The sequence below is a fragment of the Narcine bancroftii genome, chromosome 4, assembly GCF_036971445.1.
Source record: "Narcine bancroftii isolate sNarBan1 chromosome 4, sNarBan1.hap1, whole genome shotgun sequence".
NCBI lineage: Eukaryota > Metazoa > Chordata > Chondrichthyes > Torpediniformes > Narcinidae > Narcine > Narcine bancroftii.
Window position 1 is genome coordinate 110,860,362 of NC_091472.1, and position 20,200 is coordinate 110,880,561.

General features: G+C 44.1%; 1 protein-coding gene across 6 annotated transcripts in view; it reads left to right on the plus strand.

Moving 5' to 3' along the window:
- Window positions 1-20,200, plus strand: part of LOC138760991 (shieldin complex subunit 1-like) — an 81,837-nt gene that overhangs the window by 33,069 nt on the left and 28,568 nt on the right. For 2 of the 6 annotated variants that reach the window (XR_011356049.1, XM_069932421.1), the window contains exon 2: window positions 12,071-12,176. The exons of 2 other annotated variants lie outside the window; for them this stretch is intronic. Coding sequence is in view for 1 of the 4 variants with exons in the window: in XM_069932421.1 (XP_069788522.1) it covers window positions 12,071-12,176 (106 nt within the window). In the remaining 3 variants the exon portion in view is untranslated. Of the gene's footprint in view, window positions 1-10,229; window positions 10,345-12,070; window positions 12,177-12,860; window positions 13,593-20,200 lie in introns of those variants that run through there. 2 more of the 6 variants (XR_011356051.1, XR_011356050.1) reach the window with 2 other exon arrangements.

Below are 20,200 nucleotides of genomic sequence, written 5' to 3' on the forward strand. Positions count from 1 at the left end.
CCGGATGACGTCAGCGCCCTCTAGCACAGTTCTCAGCCAGGTCCGGGCTGGGAGTATAAGACCAGCCCAGAAGCCTGCAGTAAATCAGTTCTGCTCACTGAGCTCAATCCAACTGGTTGTGTGTTCTTTCAGTAGCAGTGTAGCTGCCGCTACAATTGGTGATCCTGACAGGTTCAAACACCTTTGAACCCAACTTGAGCGACCCTTTGATCAGTGCTATAGCTGTCAGGCTCCCTGACTTCTGGGTTCAGGAGCCGGAGACCTGGTTCAGCCACGCAAAGGCTCAGTTTCACCTCCGCCAGATTTCATCAGACACGACCAGGTTCTACCATGTGGTCACCGCCCTGGACCAGGCCACCGCCAAACGTGTGCTCCACCTCGTTCAACACACACCCGTGGAAGTTAAATACGGGACCATCAAGCGGGTGCTCTCCGGCTCTCTCAGACTATCCAGGTTCTAGTGTGCCACTCAGATGCTGCACCTCGACATCTTGGGGGACAGGTCCCTGATTGTGCTAATGGATGAGATGTTCGCACTCATGGGCGATCACATCACCATTTTTTGAGCACATCTTTCTCGACCATCTGCCTGAGGGCATCTGGCTGCTAGGCCCAAGAGAGCTTTGCTGACCCAAGGAAGGTTGCTTAGAAAGCTCAAGAACTATGGCTCGAGCGAATCCCAGAGGACTCAGTAGTCCAGCAGGTCGCAAGTCACAGGCATGACCACTCCAAGCCTTCCTCTAGTGCTGCGGTAGTACACCCGTTCCCTGCAGGGGCCACAAAGAGCATAACCAGAGGCAAGACATCTGCTCCAGGCCTCTGCTTCTACCACCAGCGCTGGGGAGCCAAGGCTTGGAAATGAGCAGGCCGGCCGCTGTTAATGGCTGCAGTGGCTGGCCAAGGACACAGCCATCTCTACCTGCGGGACTCAGTTAGTTTCCGACATTTCCTCGTTGACACTGGGGCCCAGATCAGCGTCATTCCGGCCAAGGCCATCGAGTCCAGGAACCGGCCTCAAGGACCTTCCCTCCGTGCGGCCAATGCAACGGAGATCCAGACGTATGGAGACAAGACCGTCAACTTCCAGATTGGCCAGAAAAAGTTCTCATGGAGGTTCACCATCTCGTCACTTCTGACCGCCATCTTGGGTGCCGACTTCCTCCTCGCCCACGGGTTCCTGGTTGATATTCGAGGTAGGCACCTGGTAGATGCCCATACCCTCTAGGCTGTTCGCCTCAATGCCTCAAACACAGAACAGCCGCAGATGGCCACGATCAGCACGCCCAAGGAGAATTCCAGCATATCCTGGGCGAGTTTCTGGCCCTCCTCAAGCCACAGTTCTCCGCTGCCTCTCCGTGCCTCGGGGTGTTCCATCACATCCCCACCCAAGGCCCACCGGTCCACTCCAAGGCTCGCCAGGCCCTGCCGGATAAGCTCCAGGTGGTGAAGGAAGAGTTTTCCCATCTGCTGGAGCTGGATATCATTCGGCACTCCAACAGCCCTTGGGCCTCACTGCGCCGCCTGTTCCCGAAAGTCTCCGGCAGCTGGCACCCTGTAGAGACTCCCGGTGGCTCAATGAGGCGACAGTTCCTGACCATTACCCGATCCCTCACATCCAGGACTTTACAGCCAACCTGCATGGCGCAAGGGTATTCTCCAAGGTCAACCTGGTACGTGGGTATCACCAAATCCTGGTGCACTCCAGGACATACCCAAGACAGCCATCATCACTCCCTTCGGCTTGTTCGAATTCCTTCACGTGCTGTTCGGGCTCAAAAATGCTCCCCAGACTTTCCAGCGCCTTATGCACTCAGTGGGCAGGGACTTGGATTTCGTCTTCATTTACTTGGACGACATCCTTGTTGCCAGCAGGGATCAGGCGCAACATAAGGCCCACCTGCGCACCCTCTTCTCCTGACTGGCCAACTTCAGCCTCACAATCAACCCAGCCAAGTGCCAGTTCGGGAAAGAATCCATGTAGTTCCTGGGCATTTCGGCTGAAGGAGCCACGCCCGCCGCTACGAAGGTCGCCACTATCAAGGAGTTCCCACACCCGGACAATCTCAAGGGGCTGCAGGAGTTCGCAGGTATGGTCAACTTCTATAATCGATTCATCCCAGGCGCTGTGCTCATCATGCAGCTGCTCTTCGCCCTCATTGTGGCCAAACACAAAATGCTTGCCTGGATTCTAGAGGCCTGCAGGGCATTCAAGGCCACAAAGGATGCCCTCGTGAAGGCTACCATGCTCGCCTACCCACACACCAACCTGCATATGGCGCTCTCCGTCGATGCCTCTGCCACAGCCATTGGCACCGTCCTGGAGCAGCAAGTGAATGGACAGAGGAAGCCACTGGCATTCTTCAGCTGGCTTCCTCGCCCACCAGAGCGCAAGTATAGCGCTTTCGACCGTAAGTTACTGGGCATGTACCTTGCGGTGCGGTATTTCCGCTATTTCGTGGAGGGAAGGACTTTTACCATCTTTACCTACCACAAACCCCTCACTCAGGCGCTCACCATGGCAAAGGATCCCTGGTCGGCCCACCAGCAGCATCACCTCTCCTTCGTGTCGGAGTTTACCACTGACATTGGCACAAGGCGGGGAAGGACAACGTGGTCGCCGATGCACTCTCACAAGCGGCCATCTGCATGCTGACACCCGGCCTCAACTTTGACCAGCTTGCCCAGGACCAGAAGTCCGACGAGGAGACGTGAGCCTTCAGGATTGCCATCACGGGCCTGCGGTTCCAGGACCTCCCAGTTCCCAGTTCCTAGCGGTGCACCGTCCTGTGCGACCACTGGTTCCCCAGCAAGTCTTCCACCATATCCATGACCTTTCGCACCCTTCCATCAGGTCCACGGTCCATATGGAGGCAGAGCATTTCGTCTGGCATGGGCTGCGGAAGCAGATTGCGGGCTGGGCCAGAACCTGCACCCATTGCCAGCTTTCCAAGGTGCACAGGCACACCAAAGCGCGCGTACAGGAGTTCTAGCACGTCCAGGAACAGTTCAGCCACATTCATGTAGACATTGTCAGGCCCTTACCCGTTTTCCAGATTAACCATTACCTTTTCACGGTGGTGGACCACAACAGTCGTTGGCCCGAGGCGATTCCGATGCCAGACACCTCCACGGACTCCTGCTTCCGAGTGCTGTTGTATGGTTGAGTTGCCCAGTTCGGTGTCCCAAATCACCTCACCAGCGATTGGGTGCCCAGTTCACCTCTGCGATCTGGGCACAGCTCGCCAACAGGCTGGGGATTGAGCTACACCGCACCAAGGCCTATCACCCGGAGGCCAATGGGCTGATCGAGCGACTACACCACCACCTTAAGTCAGCACTTGTGGCCCACCTAACCGGTCCCGACTGGGTGGACGAACTGCCTTGGGAGCTCCCGGGCATCTGCTCCATGCCCAAAGATCAGCCGAGCTGGTCTACGGCGCACCACTACCTAGTGAGTTCGTCAATGCACCTCACAACCCCCAACGGTCACCGCATGAGCTACTCCCCCACCTCTGGGCCCAGTTGGGCTTCTTCGCACCCCAACCACCGCCCAGACACAGCACCCGGGCCTCTTACGTACCCAGCAAGCTGCACTCCACGGAGTACGTTTTTATTTGGCGTGCCCTGTCCACGGCACCTCAGTAGAGGCCTTACGAAGGGTCATCCAGCATTCATGTTCATGCTGGACATCGGCGGTAGGAGGGAACTGTTTACGGTGGACAGGCTGAAGCCAGCACACCTCGACCCCACCGAACCAGTAGTTGTGGCCCAGCCCAAGAAGCGAGGCCGCCCAATTGAAAAGGACATTGGCGCCAGTTCAGGGGGTGGGGGGTGTGGCTGTGTGGCGGCACACCATTAGGCAGGCGAACCGGCTCCACTTGTAACACACGCGGCGGGGCAGCCGGCCAGAGGCGCCGTTGGGGGTTTCCCCTTCGGCCTCAGCACCCGGCTCAGAAGCCTGCGCTTGGGGACCCACGTGCCCCCCCCCCCCCCCCCCCCCCCCCCAGTGCGGTTCTCAACCAGGTCAGGGCTGGGATTTTAAGGCCAGCCAGGCACCCTGCAATAAATCAGTTCTGCTCACTGAGCTCAACCCGTCTGGTTGTGTGTTATTTCAATTAGCAGTGTAGCTTCTGCTACAATAGTGTATTTTTAAAGACCTTTGACATTTTTTTCTCTGACTGTCCCTTTACATTTCTTCAAGTAACCATAACATTTAGATATTTTTAAAAAATGGTTGGAAGAGCTCAGTGAATCAAGCAGCATCTATGGAGGTAAAAGGATGGTCAACAATTTGAATTGTGTCTCTGAATCAGGACCTGATGTTGATTAATTGTGTAAATTAGACAGGAGTTTTCTAAATATTTTTTTCCTCATTTTTTTCTGACCACATTCAGCAGGTCCACATATACCAAAGAAGTATTTATTCTGGAAGTGTTGAATTTCATCAGTTTCCTCTTGAACACTTGCCTAAAGCAGCTGAATTCAGCCCAGTAATTTAGCTCTCCCTCCCTCGAGTATGTTTTGGTGGATGCAGATAGTAGGAGAAAGTGTGTCCTGGATCAGTTTTATTTACTTTGAATATATGTGCAGGAGGTCACCAATTCCAGGAAAACATTGGCTGGCAAACAGCTGCTCTGTTAGTTATTTTCCATCCGTCAGAAAAATAAACCTAAGTCGCAAACAGTTGAAACTATCCTTGACTCCATCTGGATATCCATTTATGCAGCTCTCCATTCTCTTTCTTGGCACAGAAAATGGTTGCTCTGAACTCAGAGCTGCAGTCATTTCAAAACTGCTTGTGGAGAGCAGTAATTGTATTGAACATATTGCACCCAATTTTTCACAAGTTGTTCTTGAATCTAGAGCTGCTCTATATTGTATGAATTTGTGACAGAGTATTATCCTGTTTAGTGCTTTTGAAAAATCAAAGGGAAGTTTAAAATGGCTGGAAAAAAAAATCTTCATTATGTATTTGAGAAATATACTACCCTTCTGCTCAAGCCAATTTTCTAAGAAAAAAACTCACCTGGTTGCTTAATAATACAGGTTTTGGAATCCAAACTTCCTGTGGTTATTCTTTGAAAGATAATTTGATCACATTTGACAAGACAACCAGCACTTCAAAGACATTCTTAAACAAATATTCCAGCAGGAAAATTAACTTTGGGTTATTTTGATGATTGGCATTTTGATCTTTCACAATCATTGCAGCATATTTTGGCAAATTTTGCTGGTAAACACTCTTCTTGTCAACCTGATAATGCTTGAAAAATCATTTCTATTCACTGTGAAAAATCATTGCAATAGCACGAATAGAAAATGTGATTAATCTTTCTCCAAAGCCTTCAAACCCTCCCCTCCTTGAAGATGTAGCATATTTCTTTAAATTGGTGTCCTACTATATACTTTTTGCCATGATATAATGTTCATGTTTTGGAATTTAAAATAACGCTATAACATGATCAGTATCAAAGAGTGGTTTTCAAACTACGCCCCGAAACTCACACTCCACTTTAAGTAATTCCCAGTTCCACAAGTGCTCTGTGTTTATTAAGGGATTGCTTATGTGAGTGGAAAGGGAAGGCTGAGAACCACTGCTCTAACCCAATTGTTAATGAAATATTTTGCTTGAGAAAAATTGTCATTGGCCTATTTCTTTTGGAGTCCGCGAAGCCAAGCCAAAGAATGAAACTGTGCACATTTAGGGACGATTAAAACAGTGATTTTGAAACCTTTTCCTTTCCACTCACATACCACCGTAAGTAATCCCTTACTAATCACAGAGCACTTGCGGCATAGGGATTGCTTACGGTGGAATGTGAGTTTGGGGGGCAGTTTGAAAACGACTGGTGTAGAATATCAGTTATGAGGATCATGTGAAAAAAGATCATGCAAGTTTGAAGCACTGTTATTAGTCTAGTTACACTAAGACTTCTGGAACAGAGCCTGATTAAGGATTAGTGGTTATCTCACATTTCTTTCCAATTTAATAAACATTCATACTTGTGACACAAATTCAAAAACAACTTGTACTATTTTGGGACTCATTCCACACAATTAAGAATAGGGATTATTTTGCTTCTGAAAATTAAATTCAGAGTAAAATTTGTTTTACTACGATGAAGGGTTTGAGGTGAGCCTATAAAATTCACCTGCACCAGTCTTCAGAACCACCGAAAGACATTGTACAGCCTGTATGCCTTCTGAATATTCCCATGTGTGATCTTCGGTTAGGTACTTCCTATCACCTCTGCTGTGACCACAAACTTGGGAAGGAAATTAAGATAGCAAGATCAGAAAATAAATGCCGTTCCTTTTATAAAATGGACGAACATTGTAGAGTCTGAGCTGCTTCTGTCTTGCAATGAAGTGTGCATCCAGTGAAGCTCTGTCAGTGGAGACCGAGCAACTGCAAATGAAAGGTTCTAAATGTGTATTCAAATTATCATAGAGTTGAAATCATATCTGATAAATAGCTTTAATTTGGCTCTTATAATTTTGGAAGACTGGATGTTTAATTTCAATTTTATGATCCTCTCCATTTAGGATTTGAATATGACCCTGCCACCTGCTACTTTAAAATCTTCCAAACAGGGTTCCGGCAACACTCTCCTGATCCTAGCGGAGTCTTTCTTTATAAGTCAAGTTAGGATAGCGATGACGTTTTAGTCTGACCTGAGTATTTATTGCATGTTCAGCCAGTGATTTAGCCACAGAAGAAACCAAGAAAGCTGCTTATTTCCCTAGAGATCTGTTCTGAGCTCTACCATGAAAGGGTAGGCCTTCCCTGCTCCCGTTACTTCTGTCTTTTTTCTATCGAAGCACCTCAAAACAGAGATAAGATCTCTGCAAGAGGCCTGGCTTCGTAAAAAGAATCAGAATTTATTGTCAGGATTTGGTGCTTTGTGGCAGCGTCACAGTGCAAACATTCATATTATGAACCATCTTACAACCATAATTTTTACAAAAAGTGCACGAAAAGTAAGGCAGTGTCTTTGGTTCATTGATAATTCTGGCATCTAATGGCAGCAAGGAAGAAACTGTCCCTGTGCTGCTGAGTGTTTGTCTTTAGGCTCCTCTACCTTTTTCCCGATGGTAGCAGAGTGAAGAGGGCATGGCCTGGGTGGTGGGGGTCTTCTTTGAGGATAGAGGCTGCTTTTTTAAGATACCGCCTCATGTGAATGTCCTCAATGGAGTGAAGTCTGGTGCCTGTGATGCCACAGGCTGTTAAAAACCCTCCAGAGTTCTTTCTTCCAGTCCTGAGATTTGGCACCTCCATACCAGCCAGTGATGCAACCAGCCAGAATGCTCTCCACGGCACACCTATAGAAGTTTTTGAGAATCTTTGATGACATACCAAATCTCTTCAAGCACCCTACAAAGTATAGCCACAGGCAAGCCTTCTTTGTGATTGCATCGTGTAGATGCTTCAGGACAGAGCCCTGGAGATGTTGATACCCAAGAATTTAAAGTACTTGATCCTCTCCACTACTGAGCCTTTGATGAGGACTGGGTTGTGTTCCCCTGACTCCCTCCTTAAGTCTACATCATCTCCTTGGTTATGCTAACATTGAGCACAAGGTTGTGGATGTGACACCACTCATCGAGCCGATCTATCGCCCTCCTGGATGCTTCCTCCTTGCTGTTGGTGATTCTGCTGACAATGGTGGTGTCATCGGCAAACTTGTCGCTAGCATTGGAATTGTGCCTGGCCACAGAGCCGTGGATCTATAATGAGTAGAGCAATGGGCTAAGCACGCATCCTTGGGGTGTGCCTGTGTTGATAATCAGTGAGGAGGAGATGTTGCTTCCAATTCGTACTGACTGTGGTCTTCCAATGAGAAAGTCAAGGATCCAGTTGCAGGGAGGAGTACAGAGGCCTGGAGTTTGTAGCTTCTTGACCAGCACTGAGGGAATAATAGTATTGAAATCCGAGCTATAGTTGATGAAGAGCAGCCATATGTATAAGTCCATTCTAGTCACATTGATCTCAGTTTGGATCTCATTTAAAAGCACAAAATCAAGGATTGCATTTTGGTTGACAATGTCCTTGGTGATTTTTTTTTTAGATGGGGTCTTAAAATTAGTTGCTAGGAGCCCCATCAAAGTTAATGATAAATAAATTTGTTGTGCTACACAGTGTACACATACACCCAAATTCTTTCATGTTGTAGCCAAAAAAGTACTTCATGAGAAAAAGAAAACAACCCCAATAGTGTACATTGGCTTAAATTAAATAGAGATATTATAAACAAAAGATAGATAATAAATATTCACAATTAATATAGTGCAAAATAAATGGCATTATAATGATATAGTCCTTTTGTGGTGTTGGAACACTCCCTAATTAGTGTAATTAGGGGAGGTTCAAGAGGCTGACAGCCATTGGAATTAAACTGTTCTTGAGTCTCATGGTGCTAGTCTTCTGGGTTCTGTACCTTCTGCCTAAAGGTGGCAGTAAAGAGGTTGACATTAGGGTGTTTGGGGGCTCTTCATGACGTTTGCTGCCTTCTTGAGGCAGTTGGTGACTCACATAGGTAGGAACAAAAGATCTGACAGTGTTTCAAAGAACAGAGGATTTCTCCCTCACACCCTGCTGAATATCTCTCTCTCTTTGCCAATGTCACTGAAATAGGCACCTTGGTCCTGACTTCATTCTTAGTGGATTCTTGCTGTGAGCTAAATATTTCATTACAAGTGAAGTCATCAGGTGCCTTCAATGTACAAGTCTGTCTTTCATGGTAATGGGGGTTCAGAAATTTAGCACGGGGCCACTTCCTAAATTCCTACACCTGGTTTGCTGCTGGTAACATCAAAAAGAAGTACCTCTCTGAAATTTGATTCAGCAATTGCAAAGTCTCACTGAGTTTCTCCATGTAAAATGTTAACTGTGGGGCTGTGTTTCCAATGTGCTAATACTCCAAAAATAATTAACATTTCCAAGAAACTCTGGGGTGATAACAAAGCCAAAGGGCTGAATGATAGAGTCTGAAAATGATATATTTTCACCACACCTGCCTTTCATTATTTACAGATATTTAAGTGCTATTTTTTTGTTACTTCCACCTCCCTCATGGAATGTGGAATAGTAATGCAAATGTAAATTGCTGCAAATGTTAAATCTGAAATAAAATAAAATATGCTCAATGGGCAAACAGTTTAGTAGAGCAGCAGGAATAATGGAAAATAAATTTGATTTTAAAGTCATGTATACAGACCATGCAATGTAGCAGCATATGTGTGTTGGACAGTGCCTCTAAAGGTTAATGCTAAAATGATGTAAGTCCAGTGAGTAGTCATGGGGCAAGAGAGAGGTCCAGAAGAGGAGAGAGTGACTTGCAGGGCCTGCATTCTGAAGTAAATGAGAGTAATGGTTATGATCTGAAATAGTTGTACCTGATATTGGGGGAATCAAATGCCTGGTTAACCGATGAAATGCTCTTTTTAAGCTTCTGTTGAACTTCTTTGAACTCTCTGTGACAATGACAAGAGCAGAAACAACTAATATTTTATAATGCAGAGTACAAAGGTGCTGGAGAAACTCAGCAGGTCACCCAACATCTATAGGAAATAAAGAATAACCAGTGTTTTGGGCCTGGGACCTCCATCAACGACTTAACAAAAGAAAATCAGCCCCTTTACAGGAACATTTGACAGCAGAGGTCCGAGAAACAAGCTGAAGAACAGATGTCGGCTCGTGCTGGACTCGTCAAGGTCAGAGGCAGAGTGCTGGACAGAGGGGAAGGTTGCTCTTTACATTTGACTCCTCAGATAAATGTAAGGGCTAGCTGAGGTACTGATGATGACGTCATTCACTAGACAAAGATGTCTGTTCAGACCAAGGCCATATGGAGATATGGATCTGCAGAGGGGCTGTAACATTCTTGTCTTCCTGGTTGGCATCTCACTGAAGGGAGTCAGTATGAAGAAAGTCAGCATTGGAAACAAAGTATTGTTTCTTCAATTTTTATTTCTGTAAATTGCATAGCTGTCTTATTTGGATAATTTGTTTCCGTTTGTCTTTTGCCTCTCCCTTTGTATGGAATTTGCCTTATCAGGCCACCTCTGTTGATCATTCCACACCCCTCCCTAGTTTCGCATTCCCCACTGGTCCCAGTCCTCTTTATTACCGTCGATCTTCCTCCCTCTGCACTCTCATTCTTGATGAGAGGGTTCCAACCTGAAACATTGATCATTCTTTTTCTCCCGCTAATGCTGCTCAACCTGCTGAATTCATCCAGCAGATTGTGTTTCGTCTTATTTGACGTTTGCTGAAGGCAAATGCAAAATCAAAACAATGTTGGGCTCTGCCCTCTTAAGTGTTTCATGACCAGCAGAACTAAGGTCAGTTATAAAACTTTATTTAATATCATTACCAAATATTCTTCTGTTCTGAATTCATTCAGTTGGTGATCAGATATTTTTCATATACATTGATAGAGAATTCCCATTTACAAAATTGTAGCAACACCTCCTGTTGTATCAAGATTCAAGATTCCATTTATTGTCATGTGCGCAAAATGCACAAAATTTGTTTTCCTCTATGGGGTAAACCACTGTTGTGCTGTGATTGGCTGCTGTTGGCTGGATACGCCTCCTGAGACAGATCCTACCCATAGCTCTTTGCATTCTCCTTATTCCACTCTGCCTTATCAGTCAAAGAGGTCAATGGCTGTTCTAGTCTGTAGTTCTCAACCTTTTTCTTTCCACTTACATACCACTATAAGTGTTCCCTATGCCATAGGTGCTCTGTGTAAGGGATTACTTAAGGTGGTATGTGGGTGAAAAAATAAAGGTTTGAAAACCACTGTTTTAATCGTACCTAATTGACTTGTTATATGTACGGTTTCATAACTCCAAAGAAAATGGGCCAATGACAATTTTTCTCAAGCAAAATATTTCAATAACAATTGGGTCTAGAGCATCTTAAGCAATCCCTTACTAATCACAGAGCACTTATGGCATAGGGATTACTTAAAGTGGTATGAGAATGGAAAGAAAAAGGTTGAGAACCACTGCTATAATTAATAAAAGCAACTTCACTTTATTGTGATTATTGATGCTGCGTCACTTTGCTTCCCTGAGCCCTCCATCAAGGACTTTTAGGGGGAAAAAACAGATCAAGACCCTCAAAGAGATGCCATTTCAATAAAATGAGGAGGAGAAGCAAAAGAGTGTCCTGAAGAGACATCGAGTGTCTGTGGGTCCCAGCGCCTCATCCAATGCCCCGTATCCTCAGTAGTCACGTGATCCCCAAATAAGCCTTCGCTGGGTTGCTATTCCTTGTCCTTTCATGGTGAACAACCACACAAGGTTGTTAACTTTGCCTGTGATATCACAGGCTCAGGCATCACTCCATTGAGGACATCTACATGAGGCGGTGTCTTAAAACAGCAGCCTTTATCCTCAAAGACCCTCACCACCCAGTCCATGCCCTCTTCATCTATTACCATTTGGGAAAAGGTACAGGAGCCTAAAGACGAGCACTCAGCGGCACAAGGACAGCTTCTACCCCACTGCCATCAGATTCCTGAATAATCAACGAATCAAAGGCACCGCCTTACTTTTTGTGCACTACTATTTTTGTATTTATAGTGATAGCATAAAATGATTATAATATGAATGTTTACACTACGATGCTGCCACAAAACACCGAATTTCATGACTTGTTCATGACAATAAATTCTGATTCTGAATTTGTCAGCTTGAATAAAATAGGCATTAAGTAAAATAACAACTGTGGAAGGATCTCAGTGGATGAAGCAGCATTAGTGGGAGAAAAAGGATGGTTAACGCTTCAGTCTTGACTGTCTTGATGAATGGTTCCATCCCGAAACATTGACTTTTTCTTTTCTGCCACTGATGCTGCTCGACCTGCTGAGTTCTTTCCGCAGATGTTTACTGCTTCAGATTCCAGCCTCTCTAATCTCCTTTGTGTTTCCAGCATTAAGTAACATTGTTAACTTATTGAAAAGATTTTTAGAATATTATAATTTTATTGCCTGGTTAACAAACAGTAGGTGTTACTTTTTACAGAGCTCAATCTTTGTTTCTCAAATCTCTTCTCCAGTCACATCAATATCCTTTGATTGAAAGTACAAGCATGCTACCTGCTGGCAGGTTACTGCAAGTTCTCATCGTAATGGATGGCAAATTTGAGAACAACCATTTTACAGGTACTCCCCGTGTTTCGACCTATGCGACTTATGTCCACTTGCACATATGACCGAATTTTTTTTTTAATATGTAAAATTTACATGGTTTATGTTGTATTTGACAAATTATAACAGGGTGCCAAAATGTGCATACTTACTTTGTTAGTTGGCGTCCTGGGGTCTGTAGGCTGGACGCGGCTATCTTGATTCTTATGTGCACGCGCCAGTCTTCGATTGGCGCATTCGCGGTGGGTTCATGTATTAGAGTTCGGTCGGCACAAGCATGAGAGTTAAGGGCGCAAATTCATTATCAGCAGGGCGCTTAACTCTTGCGCATGTGCCCAACCAAACTCCAGTTTATAACCACAGCAAACTGACTGAGGCAGATACAAGTAATCTGCCCGTTTAGTGATGTGCACCGAGGAGTAAATATTGGCCAGATCTCCAAAACAACTCCTCTGTTCACCTTTGACACTATGCCTTGAGACATGAGAGCTGATGAACTTTGGTTTCAAGTCTTGTTTGACAGTTGCCATCTCTGAAATTGTCGGCCTAAATTTTGTACACAAAAGTTTTCGAGTGAAATTTAAACTCACGAACTCCAAGGTGAAAGTGCTATGCTCAGAACTTTGATTATGTCCTTTCAGAATCAGCATTAGAATTTACTGTCATGAGCAAGTCACGAAATTTGATGTTTTCCGACAGCATCACATGCTCCTGTTCGGCTCCGAATCATGGGTCCTCTACCGGCATCACTTACGGCTCCTAGAACGCTTCCATCAGCGCTGTCTCCGCTCCATCCTCAACATTCATTGGAATGACTTCATCACCAACATCGAAGTACTCGAGCTGGCAGAGTCCGCAAGCATCGAATCCACGCTGCTGAAGACCCAACTGCGCTGGATGGGTCACGTCTCCAGAATGGAGGACCGTCGCCTTCCCAAGATCGTGTTCTATGGCGAGCTCTCCACTGGCCACCGAGACAGAGGTACAAGGACTGCTTAAAGAAATCTCTTGGTGCCTGCCACATTGACCACCGCCAGTGGGCTGATATCGCCTCCTACCGTGCATCTTGGCGCCTCACAGTTCGGCGGGCAGCAACCTCCTTTGAAGAAGACCGCAGAGCCCACCTCACTGACAAAAGACAAAGGAGGAAAAACCCAACACCCAACCCCAACCAACCAATTTTCCTTTGCAACCGCTGCAACCGTGCCTGCCTGTCCCGCATCGGACTTGTCAGCCACCAATGAGCCTGCAGCAGACGTGGACATACTCCTCCATAAATCTTCATTCGCGAAACCAAGCCAAAGAAAGAAGACAGTGCAAATATTCATATTATGAACCATCTTACAACAATAATATAAAAATAATAATACTAGTGCACGAAAAGTAAGGCAAGTGTCTTTGGTTCATTAATTATTCAGGAATCTGATGGCAGTGGGGAAGAAGCTGTCCTTGTCCCGCTGAGTGCTCATCTTTCGGCTCCTGTACCTTTTCTCATGGTAGCAGGGTGAAGAGGGCATGGCCCGGGTGGGGGGGGTGGCGGGGGGGTGCTTTGAGGATAGAAGCTGCTTTTTTAAGACACTGCCTCATGTGGATGTCCTTGATGGAGTGAAGTCTGGTGCCTGTGAGGTCGCAGGCCAAGTTAACCCTTTGGAATTTTTCCTTGTCCTGAGATTTGGCAGCTCCGTACCAGACAGTGATGCAACCACCCAGAATTCTCTCCTCAGTACACCTGTAGATGTTTTCAAGAGTCTTCGGTGACATACTGAATCTCCTCACAAAGCATAGCCGCTGGCGAGACTTCTTTGTGATTGCATCAAAATCAGGGCCAAATTAATGTAACAGCAAGAGTAGCAAATGCTATGGGCCCTGTAATTTCAAGGGGTCCAGCGTTCATGTACTATGAATTATGAGAAATATTTTTGTTTTCATCTTTGTGCAGCGGCTATGAGATACCACACTGATAGTCTGTGTTAATAACCCCATTTAAAGGTTAGGAATCTTAGCCAATCTCCTTTAATTGGGGTTATTAACGCAGTCTATGGGTGTGTGGTAACTTGTGCAGCCCCAGCGGCTCTGAGAAACCACACTGATGGTCTGTGTTAATAACTCCAATTAAAGATGATAATTGGCTAAAATAGCTAAACTTAAATTAAATCAGGGCTCTTAATACAGACTATTGCCGGCAGCTTGTGCAACAGCTCAATGCGGAACAATGGCGGTCTTGACTACTCATAAACCCCCATGTAACTGGAACCGCTCTGCCAGTGTCAGCATCAGCTGTGTGGGGAATTATGGGTAACAAAGACAACCATTGATCCCACATGCCACCATCCACTGCCTTCACCGCTATAAGTTTTGTTTTAACAGGGAGAGGTCGCGCCCTGTCCCCTGGCCCCATCGCTTGTCCCACTGGGCAGGGAGAGGTCGCGTCCCCTGTCCTACTTGTCACAGAGAGGTCACGTCTCTGTCCCCGTCCCCCATCCTGCTTGGCAGGGAGCGGTTACGTCCCCCGTCCCGCTGGGCAGGGAGAGATCCCCATCTCCCATCGAGGGGTGGGGAGGGGAGTAATTTCAGTGTGGATGCTTCCCCTTCACCGGGCATGTGCCGTTTGGCACTATTTTGGAATGCACCTGCATCAGCCAGCACAATTTAGGGCCCCTTTCAATATTTGCTACAGGCCCCACAAGACCTTAATCCAGCCCTGATCAACATGGAGGCTCCAGGACAGATCCTCGGAGATGTTGACACCCAGAAATTTAACGTTCTTGACCCTCTCCACTACTTAGCCCCCGATGAAGACTGGGTTGTGTGCTACTGACTCCCTCCTGAAGTCCACCATCATATCCTTGGTTTTGCTAACATTGAGTACAAGGTTGTGGATGTGACACCACTCAAAGAGCTGATCTATTTCCCTATTGTACGTTTCCTCATTGCCGTTTGTGATTCTGCCGACAACTGTGGTGTCATCGGCAACTTATAAATGGCATTGGAATTGTGCCTGGCCACACAGTCATGAATGTATAATGAGTCAAGCAATGGTCTAAGCACGTATCCTAAGGGTGCACCTGTGTTGATAATCAGTGAGGAGGAGATGTTGCTTCTAATTCGTACTGACTGTGGTCTTCCGATGAGAAAGTCAAGGATCCAATGGCAGAGAGGGCAGGACAGGCATCAATAACTTTCAGTGCATCTCTTCCATTCTTGGTTTCTAGTAGTCTATCATAATTTGGTTCTGATCTTTAAAAAAAACAATGTCTCAAAGTGTGAAGCACTGTTGTTTGCTCAAGAGGTGGATTGCAATGGGAAAACAGTAGATCAAGATCTCTTTTAAAATGCACGTTGTAAAGCCTTGGTTCATGAAAGGCAACACAAACCAGAAACAACACCATAATGCTCAGTCATAAATAAACATCTTGAAAGGTTTTTTTAACAGGTTACCATTACATAAATAAACACAGCAACTACACAGGAAGCACTCTCGATAACATTATTCCATTAAAGCCATTAAAGTAGGCTTCACAAGCATGTTTTATTTGTTTAAAAAAAAGGGTTCCTTTAAAAACTCTGAAATGTTGAGACATTTCGGCCATTGTATCAAACGGATATTAAGGAATTTATCAGATTATCAAAAATCTTCTTGCTGAGAATGATGCAATGTATTTAACTCTTCAATCTATTTCATTTAAGAAAGTTTTTGTAATAAATTTTGGAATCTTACCAATGAAAACATATTTTCCAGTAAGTCTGGTCCATCTGATAGAATTAATTTAATTTCCTTTGTGTTTTTTTTCTTTTTTAATCTTTTTATTAAAAGTAAACAATATATGAGGAGAAGAGAATACGGAATCGAATAGTAAAACCAGAAAAAGCAGTAGATTGCAATACATAAATACAATGTACAACATTGTAACATCTCGAGCAATATTATCCTTTTCTGCTCAATTTGGAATGTTCAAAAAAAATGTTAAAATCCCATCTAAACCTACCAAAATAAACAAAAAACAGCAACAAAAAAAAAGTCTGGAAAGCCTAAACTGAGAGTTCACTACAACAGATCAGTGCAAACTATTTATCTGGTCTTTGTTTTGGATTTCTGTTGTACTTTTTATTGGCAATCTGGAAGGTAAAGTCAAAATACAAATTAACTCATATGAAAATAGTTTGTAAAAGGACACCATGTCTCTTCAAAGTTAACAGCAACTTATATTTTCTTATAAAATTAAACATGACATAAATGGAGAGAACCAAGCCATCAAAGTAGGTGAATTAGGATCTTTCCATTTAAATAAAATGCCTCTTCTGGCCAACAGTTTGGTAAAGGCTACAACCCGATGTGCAGAAGTGGGAACTCATCCTATTTGCTGGAACTATAATTCAAAAAATAGCAGTCAATGGATTAGGTTGCAATCTAATACCCAGTATAATTGACAAAGTCTTGAAAATATCTGTCCAATACTTCTCCAATATGGAGAAAGACCAAAACATATGAGTTAGTGTGGCCATATCTATCACACATAGGACTAACATTTGGAAAGATATGGGCCAATTTATCTTTCGACATATGAACCCAATGTATCACTTTAAACTGTAACAATGCATGTCAAGCACATAATGAAGAAGTATTAACCATTACAAAAATCTCTGGGAGAAGTTCAAATTCCCAAGTTCCTCTAATTTTTGATGGTTTTACGACCCAACGAGACCCATCAAGATATCATCAGACACATCGAATAGTGGGCTCGGTGCAGTTCTGCAATAATAAGATGACTGGCAATGCAATGCATATGCATCACGCTCAATATCAGATGCGGAGACATGATACACTCAAATTGAAAAGGAGCAGCTCAGCGTCACATACACCTGTGAAAGATTTCATAAGTTTGTGTCAGGTCAAGCAATCAGTGTAGAGACTCACCATAAGCCCTTGAATGCATTATTCCAAAAACCATTAAATGAATATTCATTTAGAATACAAAGAATGATGATTAGGCTGCAATGCTATACACTGAATGTGGCAGACACTCAAGTTAAGCTAATGTATACAGCTGTTGACACAAGAGAGCCCTCAAATACCAAAATGGATGAAGATGTGAACACCTTCGTGGATATGATCACAAGTGCCCTGCCCATATCAGATGTAAAAATGGAGCTCATAAAGATGAACAAAGATGAAACACTGAGACAAATGAGAAAAAACATCTTGGATGGATGGCCCAACATGAAGCAGGGCTGCTCACCTGACATTGCAGAGTACTGGAACTACAGGGTGGAACTATCAGAGGTTGAAGACATCATCTACAAAGGAAGTAAAATCCTTATTCCAAAGAGTCTGAGATGCTAAAAAGGATCAATGGAGAACATCTCGAAATCGAAAAGTGTAAGAAAAGAGCACAAGAGGTGCTGTACTGGCCAAGAATCAACAAGGTATAACAAATGAAGTGTCAACTTGTACAATATGCTGGAAATATCAAGCAAGCAATCCTGCAGAACCACTAAAGGCACACCCAGTACCATACAGACCTTACCAGAAGGTAGGCGCTGACCTATTCATATGTCAAAGGAAGGACTATCTTGTAGTTACAGACTATTACTCCCTGTATCCAGAGGTGTGTAAACTAAAGACCATCATTACAGATGCTGTAATAACAGGTATGAAAGCCATATTCTCCAGACATGGCATGGCAAGCGAGGCCTTCACTGACATTGGACCCCAGTTCCGACATTTGGCCAAAGAGTGGAACTTTGTACACACCATGTCAAGTCCTCATTTTCTACAGTCCATTGGTCTAGTGGAAAAATCAGTACAGACAGTGAAAAAACTGACGTACAAGGCAAAAGACAGTGAAATGAACTTCTGCCAAAGCAGGCAAGTATATCGCACAACGCCGCTTGAGTGTGGTATGTCACACTGACAACTCATTATGGGACGTAGGCTAAGATCAAACCTACCCATTCAAGAGAACCTCCTAAAAAGAAAAGAGGGAGAGAAGGTGAAGAAGTTCAAAGAACAACAGGAAGAAAAACAAAAGTATTACTTTGACAGAGAAACAAAAAACCTACCTTAACTCGACACTGGTGACCGAGTAAGGCTAAAAGACTAAATAAACTTATGGACTCAGAAGGAAACTGTCCTTAGTGAAGTCCAACCAAGATCACAAATCATTCAGATAGATGAAGGTGCTGTTCTGCAAGGAAATCATCGAGACCTTCAAATGGAACCAGCCGCAGTAGATGGAAAGACGGATACTGTTGAACAACCTGAATGCACATCTGAGAAGACATCATCTGAGGCAACAACTCAGATTAAAGGACAATCTATCGGGAGATCATCAAGACACATGAATCTTCCTAAGAGACTCGTAGAGCAAATTTAAAGACTCCTGTTACATAATGAAGTAGTACTATCTTATTCGCTCTTCAGGTTTTAGTGTATGTAAATGTGAACAGACAAAACAAGTTTTAAAAATGTTAACAATGTTGATAATAATGAAAATGTATGTTCCTGGTGTTAAAGTTAAAATTGCAGAGTTACACAAAGAAAACATGTTAGTTAAAGGTAAGCTACTTTTGTTTTAAGAAAAGGAGATGTAATGATAATGATGATGTTTGCATGGCCACTAGCAAGAACTTAAGGATCATAGTTCCTGTTTGATTATACTTGGCTGCCAGCAGGGGGCTCACACAGAGGAAGAGACTGCTGTGAGAGATCTGTTATGGAGGCTTGCAGCCTCATGGGCTGTTTACAACAACTTTAAAGTAAAGAACATTTTTCCTTCATCCATATGTTGTCTAAGAACTCACACATATGAATACAGGATGAAATAACCCATGTCATAAAGTGCACATCTCCTTAAATATTTAAGATATATGCCATGTGACTTCATGCTGTAACTGGAGTCATGTAATCATTCAGTAGATCAAACTAAAGAAAATGGGTCCTACCCACAGACATCTTTTGTTTTCAGGCTATGTACAAATGGCCCAGGATGTCACAGAAGTTACCCTGACCTTTTGTGTTTATCCACTTATGTTGGGTAGTATAACACAAGACAAATTACTATTTGGTCCATTGTCTCTGTGTTTCATGATTTACTACTTAATAATGCCCGCAGTGATTTATCACCAGTTACATACGATATTACATTTTGAGGAAAGACTGAGACAAAATTTCTGTCACCATTCGGAAGTAATAGCAGTCAAACCATAGAGAATATTTGGCAAAATACTGAACACTTGCGTCAGTAGGTATTATCGTCCTATTGTGTTTTTCATCACAGCAAGATAAAAAGCCTGATCTTGTGTGGTTGATATAGATGTTTAAAAGCATAGGACATCTTGGAGCTTCATAATATATACTCCTAAAAACTCCTTAGTTTCCTTTCCTTCTCTTTCCACTTTCCATTACCTATACCTTCCTTCCTCTAGCTCCCCATCCCTTTCTTTCATATCAGAGAGCATTTTTCTCAACCCTCTGCCTTCTTCCCCATCACCTCTCAGCTGTGTTCTCTTCTTCCCCCTCTCACCTACCACCTGCAAGCCTGCACTCTTCCTCCTTACCACCACCACTTCATTCTGGCAAATACTTGAAAATTGGGGCTCAGGTCAAAATATTGACTGCCTATTGCTTTCTACAGACGCTCTGTGACCTGCTGAGTTCCTCCAGTACCTTTGTGTATATATTGAGATTCAGTGGGAAAAGTGGAATTTAGTTGGCTTTAGCTGAATTACATTCACTTTGTTGTGCAGCTTTCTTCAAGCTTCCATCTGGAATTTTACAGATGCACATTGGCATAGCTGGTAAAGCTGCTGCCTCACAGCTCTTGGAGTCAGGGTTCAATCCTGATCCTGGTGCAGTCTGTGTGGAATTTGCATGTTCTTTCTACGACTACATAGGTTTTTCTCTGGCTGAGGATTTGTAGGTCAGTTAGCCACTGCAAATTGCCATGAGAATATCGTAGATTCTGCAGAGTCTTGATATGAATATGGGAAGAATAAAAAAGAATGAGTGTAATTGGGCATTTGATGGTCAGCATGGATTT